The sequence below is a fragment of the Archocentrus centrarchus genome, chromosome 16 (genome assembly GCF_007364275.1).
Source record: "Archocentrus centrarchus isolate MPI-CPG fArcCen1 chromosome 16, fArcCen1, whole genome shotgun sequence".
NCBI lineage: Eukaryota > Metazoa > Chordata > Actinopteri > Cichliformes > Cichlidae > Archocentrus > Archocentrus centrarchus.
In genome coordinates this window covers 18,014,809-18,022,191 of record NC_044361.1, presented here as the reverse complement: position 1 = coordinate 18,022,191, position 7,383 = coordinate 18,014,809, and the positions used below count along the sequence as shown (strand labels likewise).

At 40.2% G+C, this 7,383-nt stretch overlaps 1 protein-coding gene across 1 annotated transcript; it reads right to left on the bottom strand.

Moving 5' to 3' along the window:
- Positions 1-1,349: 1,349 nt before the first annotated feature.
- LOC115794896 (tumor necrosis factor receptor superfamily member 6B-like) lies at positions 1,350-3,697 on the bottom strand. The gene is made up of 5 exons (XM_030750591.1): positions 3,688-3,697; positions 2,622-3,012; positions 2,333-2,512; positions 2,129-2,210; positions 1,350-2,011 (listed from the first exon to the last, which is right to left on the bottom strand). Exons 1-5 carry the CDS (start codon positions 3,694-3,696, stop codon positions 1,783-1,785), a joined length of 891 nt encoding a protein of 296 aa, XP_030606451.1. The 5' UTR covers position 3,697; the 3' UTR covers positions 1,350-1,782.
- Positions 3,698-7,383: the final 3,686 nt, after the last annotated feature.

Sequence of the window (7,383 nt, the reverse complement as noted above, 5' to 3'; positions counted from 1 at the left end):
CGAACACTGAGCACTGGCTCCCCACAGGGCTGTGTGCTGAGCCCCCTCCTGTACTGCCTCTACACCCATGACTGCAGTCCGGCCCACAATAACAACCTCATCGTCAAATTTGCTGACGACACCACAGTGGTCGGACTCATCTCGAAGGGAGATGAGGCAGCTTACAGAGAGGAGGTCCTGAAGTTGACAGCCTGGTGTTCAGAGAACAACCTGGTACTGAACACCATGAAAACCAAAGAGATCATCATCGACTTCAGGAAGCACAGGACTGACCCAGCTCCCCTCTACATCAACGGCGAGCATGTGGAGAGGGTCCACACCTTCAGGTTTCTTGGTGTCCTCATCTCTGCTGATCTTTCTTGGTCAGATAACATCACAGCTGTTATCAAGAAGGCTCAGCAGCGACTTCACTTCCTGAGGGTCCTCAGGAAGAACAACTTGGACTCAAACCTGCTGCTGACCTTCTACCGCTCATCCATTGAGAGCCTGCTGACGTACTGTATCACAGTATGGTACGGCAGCTGCACTGAGGCAGACAGGGTCAGGCTTCAGAGGGTAGTCAAGACAGCACAAAGAATCGTTGGCTGCCCTCTCCCCTCCCTGATGGACATCTACACCTCCCGCTGCATCAGCAGAGCCAGGAACATCATCAAGGACAGCTCACACCCTGGCTTTGACCTGTTTGACCTGCTGCCCTCTGGCAGGCGCTACAGGTGCATCAAAGCCAGAACAAACAGACTCAAGAACAGTTTCTTCGCCAGAGCAATCACCACCCTGAACTCACACACTCACCCACCGTAACTGTGCAATATTATATTATTCATACTGAACAATATCTGACATTCCTATATTGTGTAATATCCAGTATTCATTCACTAGTGCAATATTCATTCACCAAGTGCAATATTCATCATCTTCATTATTATATGTATACACTTATTTACTTTTCTTACAATGTACAGATGCACCAATGTATGTATATATTTTTATACATTCTATTTTTTGTATATTTTACACATTGTTTATTTCTGTATATCTCTTGATTATATTGATCATACTAGATTATAATATTTTTATAACATATTTATTTTAGAGAGTTTGATTTTCTGTTACATGGCACTGAACAGGAGTGGCCCTCCAATCTCATTGTACATCCTGTATAATGACAATAAAGGCATTCTATTCTATTCTATTCTACATTTACTTTGAAACAAGGAGCTCGTTGTTAGGAAAGTAACTAGGGAGAGGGCGACACCGTGTGGTGACGCAATGGTTTGCATTTGAGAGATACCCGCTTTGTTGCACGTCACCGGTAAAAATATTTCAGGTGGAAAAAAATTCACACAATCTTACAAAAATCCTTGTATTTTTATTAGGATACGTTAAATAACATTACAATATAAAATTCATATTTCAGTTTGTCTTGAGCTATTTCTAAGTTTTCTATTTTCCGTCCTGCAGCAATACCAGCATAAGCCCAATATATACAAAAACAGCTGTAGTAATGACAATAGGAAATATATATTTAACATCTTGTTCACCTTTGTTTAGAGGAATAGTTCACAAAGCTCAACTATAATGGGATCATATGTCACAGCCTCTAGTATACATGCCGTGTATAACAAATAATATAATTTGTACTGACATTTAGCAACCTTTAAAGAATTGCATGTAGACTAATAAAATGGGAAATAATGTAAAATGTTCTGCTTTGACACAGCTTTGTTTTTAAGGATACCTTTTAAAGAAATGTGTAACGGACTGCTCTCTGGAGAGCATTGTTTACTTTAAATATGTCAAAATGCAGTTTGGGTTCTGCTGCTGAATCTCATTGACTCTTTTCTTTAGTTTTTCTACCATGGATTTGAGATCTGAATCCTTAAGCATCTGTGGCAGGTTTCTCAGTTGTTCCTCTGGAGCCTGGGCCAGCCAGTCTGTGATGTGATCCAGGAGAGGTCCTCTCTGTTTGGGGAGATTGCACCTCCCGTTTTCCTCTGACACGCTGATGTGTCTGTCGTAGAGAGAGAATGATTTAATTGGTGTCTTTTTGAATCAAGAGGTAAGAGATCTCGAGAATAGTCAGCAAGAGGAAGGAAAGGTAAGAGTTAAAAATGAGAAGTGGGCACACCTGGAAACAAACTTCCTCATTTTTCCAACACGCATCCTGTGCATATGGAAGAATCCTGCGAGGAATCTCCTGAGAGTCTCATCTGCGAAAGTTTGAAATAACTTTGTAACTTTCAATTGCACAAGATAATACCGACATATATTGTGGACATTATATGTCGGTATTTTATATGTCGGGGGGGGGGGTGTAATATTGAAAGCATACCTTCATTTGCAAGACTCTCACAGGTGCCACACACCGTGTCGGAAAACTCTGAGCCAGGGAGGAGTACGCTCTCTCCGCTGACGCATTCCTGATGTTTTACGCACACATCCACCGCAGAAGATGAGCTGGAAAAGTAGCCCTCTGGGCACTTTTCACAAACGGTGTTCGTCTGCTGTGTACCTAAGAGAGGACGACAGAGGATTTTGGGTCACCGTGATTCCGTGAAGTTACCGTGAATTTAGCTATATTGATGTTTTGGTTGTTCAGATTTAATTAATGCGTGTTTTACCTTTGACCCGAACACCGTGTCCGGGCCCGCACTCTGCGTGCCTGACGCAGAAGTCTTCATCCCAGTAAAAGCCATCTTTGCACCGACACACCCTGTTGGTGGTCGGGGAGCACTCTGTTTCCACCTCCAAGTTGCCTATGCAAAAGTTGCTGCAGTACAGACACCTAGGCAGGTAGTTCCACAGCTCAGTGAAGTGGCCACTTTTGCACGGTAGGCACTGGGTAGGCGCGGTGGCAGTGCAGTGGGCAGACATGTGAGTGCCCGGTGGGCACTTGTCACAGGTTAGGGTTTCTTTGGTTGACGGGTCTTGGTGCTCATAGGTGGGAACAGAGTCCGCCGCCGAGGAACCGCAGAGTAGGCAGCAGAGCAGGAACAGCACTGACAGGAAAACCTGCCGAGAGGAACGATACCTGTTGACAAGTGCTGAAAATACTACAGCTCCTGTGAGTTATAACTTTAAAACGTCAGCTAAAGTAATGACTTTAAATTGACCCTAGCACATTTGGAAAACCAGTCATGTGACGTAACATATGAAAACACACCAAAAATGTGACAAAAAAATTTTTGTTCTTGTTTTTTAACATTAAGTGCATTTTGATTTTAACTTGTAAGTCTTAGAGTAAAATTAACTTGTCTCTTGCCTGATCTAAGCTGATGTTTGGCTTGCACAATGACTTTTCAGTGGCCAGAATGAATAAATGAAAATAATAAAAGTCATTCCCATTAGGCGCACCTAAAGGATGAACCATGTGAATACTGTATGGACAAAAGACAGCACTGGGGCAAATAGTATCGTCTACAAATCACTGATGAGAGTGATTACGTTTTTAAAAGCTTCCCATTACATTAACAATTTTAATTTAAAAAAAAAATGAATGCACATCTTATTTTATTTATTCTACTTTTTCTGTTTTAATATTATTGAAAAAATGATCCAGTTTGAGAATTTCCAGACTATGTAAGAAATATAAACAATTTCAAAAATCAGACAATTTAACAAATCAGTGACTATCACATCTGTCCCTGTCTAAAACTCACACTGAGTATTGTTATATAAAATACTCACCATGTTCATGTTGAGGTGTCTGTCAAAGAGGATTTGACAGCAGGCTGAATTTATAGGAGAACGGCTTCCTGTGTGGGTGACTGTCTGTGGTTTTTTTTTTTAGAATGAGCTGGAAGCCTGAACTTAAAGGTCAAACAACTTCCATCTAGTGAAGTTGAATTTGGACTTGGCAATTAATTCAAGGTGATTAAAAAAAAAAACGGACAGAAAATGTAAGAAATTATTTGGAGGAGTTACATAAGAATTAGCAGCAGGTCAGACACATTTTTATGGGTCATCTTGATCTGGTGCCATGACACAGTTTTTTGGTTCCCTCTTGTCTAATAAAAGTAAACGACACTTCCACTACACAAATTCAGTCATAAAATTTAACACCAATATGCAGTAGTTGAAGGAAGGTACTGAAAGTTTTATTAGAATCCAAATCCTCAGGGGAGTCTAAGGTCTTTTATATATATATATATATATATATATATATATATATATATACACATTGCCTTTGAAAAGAAAAAAGCTTTTACAGTTTTAAAAGATCAGTTGTTTCATTTATATGTAATGATTTGATAAATATCATTTATATAGAAATAAAGAAGTCTATGGTGTTACAGTAATATATTACAACACATGAGTCAGAGGTTTTGATGCTATTACAGAAAGTTTTAAGGAAATACCTCTCTTTGCACAACTTGAAAAACTCCTAATCTTAAGTTTCAAGTACACGTGTCTGTTATTTGCATATGGTGTGTGTGTCAATAGCTGAAAGCAAAATACAGTTTTTGATACATTTTTTTGCTACGTGGTTGTTGAAACAGCTGAAATATACGTCATTGTGTGAGCATGTCCCCTTTGTTCCTTCGTAGAATATGTCAGTGAGTCACTGAGTGGCATCTACAGAATGACAGTTTGATGCATTAGCAAATAGACGCTGTTTTAAAAAGTGAGTCAAACAAATATATTCATTTCTCTGATCTCTTCCTGTTTCCACGGAATATGAGCATGAGTCAACTGTGATGGGATGTGATTCATGAGTTCTTACTGTACTCAACCTTTAAACTTAAAATGCAGTGTCATATTTTAAAACTCATGGTCACAATCTTGCATTGGAGCTCTTCAGAAGCCGTCATGTATAACAATATTATTCCTAAAAAACATCCTATAAAGCATTTGTCAACCTTTAATGCAATGCATGTAATCTAATGATATTGCAAATGATGCAAAACATTCTGCTTTATCACTTTATACATTCAAAAACGTTTTCTTACATGTTAAACAGACTGGAGTCTGGAGAGTATCGCCTAATTAATCTACTGTTAAGCTACACACACACACACACACTGAAGTAAAGATGTAATTGTGGTTTGATTGGCATTTATTTGAATTAACGGAAGGAGGGCGTGAGAATATTACACAAGACGAAGGAAAGGTTAGAGTTAAACTGAGGAGTACAGTAGGATCATCTGGCAACAAATTTCTTCCCTACACGCATCCTGTGCAAACTGAAGCCTGAGTGGAATGTCCTGAGAGCCTCACCTGAACGAGAAAGTCTTAAATAAGACAGGACAAAAACACGCACAAATGGACTTCAGATTGTGTTGGGCAGGGAATGTTAAGAACAAAACTTTTTATTCGCAAAACTCTCAAAATGTGCCGCGTACGGTGTCTGAATACCGCGGGCGCATTCCTGATATTTTAGGCACGAATGAGTTTAAAAATACAGTTTTTTCTGGGTTGTTCATATTTATTTAATGCATGCTTTACCTTTGGTCTGAACACTGTGTGCCTGATGCAGAAGTCTTCGTCCCAGTAAAAGCCGTCTTTGCACCGACACATCCCATCGGCGGTCTGGGAGCTCCCGGTTTCCACCTCCTGGCTGCCTGCGCAAATGCTGCTGCAGGACAGGTGGTTCCACAGGCTGGTGAAGTGGCCACTTCTGCACTGTGCACGCTGTGTGGGCGCGGTGGCAGTGCAGTGAGCGGACACGTGAGTGGACACGGACCATTTGAGAGTTTCTCCTGTTATTGGGTCTTGGTCCTCATGGGCAGGAGTCGGAAGTAACGAAGTACAAATACTTCGTTACTGTACTTAAGTAGAATTTTCAGGTATCTGTACTCTATACTGGAATATTTATTTTTCTGGCAACTTTTTTACTTTTACTCCCTACATTTTTACACCAATATCTGTACTTTCTTTTCATTTCATATCACTGCCTTCAAAGATCAAACCGATTTGAGCCTAAATGGAGGGAACAATAACACATATAAAAGCCAATCTTATTGGTGTATTATCCTATCATAAACAAAGACACGAGAGAGGCAAAAACATCATTTATCTATCATTTATAGCGCTGTATTCGGGGGTTACAGTGGGCCGGAATGAGTGCAGATGTCCGTCAGTTGTGGTGGCGGTACTTCAGCATCTAGCTAGCGCTACATAAGAGGAGTGAAAACGGAATGACGTGTTGTGGCAGGTAATTTCAAATGCAGAGTTTCTATCAGCCCAACAATTATCAGCAAACACACAAACTGTTTGTGTGCAATTTGTCACACAGTGTGTCTGCTAGCTAAAGGTCCAGCTGCTGTATTAACCAGAATGAGAGAGAAGTTCACTCAGAGATGCATTAAGATGTAAGAAAGAGGACAGGAGAGCTGTGGTGTTCATGGTCACAGCTGGGTTACATCATGAGTGACAGAGATGAGTGTGAATTTAGGTTGATGATGCTTAGATTCATTTACTGGATTCCACATTTATGTATACCAACTATATACTGTCCCATATAAAGACAGTATAAACAATGTACTGTCAGTGTAGGGGATAGACATCAGCAAAGACCCTGGGTTACCTCTTGTTGAATTCACTTCATTGACTAAAAGCATAGAGAGTAAACCTCAGAGCAGCAGCAGCAGCAGCAGCATGTCAGCTGATCACAGCCTGGATTCAATGAATCTTTACTGGAACTCACAGTAGAAAGTTGTGGTTCTTTTTCCCCACATGGAGCCACTACAACCAATCTTAGGGTTCCCACACCTTCTGAATCCCACTGTAACCCCTGATTATACTCATTTCTGTGTTTAGGTGTGGAGGCAGTCACCCTCCACAATGTAGGTAACAGAAAATAGAGCTTTTTTAAAAATTCTCTTTCACTGCTTATGTCCTACATAACAGATTCAAGCAGAGTACATTCATTAGAATTAGAATTTCAATTGGACCATACATTTGTATTCTCATGTATAATATAATTTTATTATTATTTTAATATAGTACATGTTTCAGTTACCTTTGCACAAAAATAGAAAGAAATGTCCTCAAAAGAGCTACTTTTACTTTGTTACTCTGAATACATTTCAGAACCTGTACTTTTTTGACTCAGTACTTCAACTTTTACTGGAGTATTTTTTTTAACACAAGTATCTGTACTTTTCCATCTCTGCTCACGGGTTGGGCCGGAGTCCACCACCGAAGCGTATCAGACCTCAGAGGAGAGTAAGAACAACACTGGCAGGAAAAGATGCAGAGAGGACCAAAGCCTGCTGACAAGGACTGAAAATACAACAGCTCATAAACTACAGTTACATTCTGGTGTAAACATAAACTACAGACTCCTAAAGCCATGGTCTAGGATCCATTAACAAAGTGTTGCTTGTTTCCCGTGTCATGCTGTAAAACAACTGAAACCTGAGCGTTTACATCCAGTCCTTG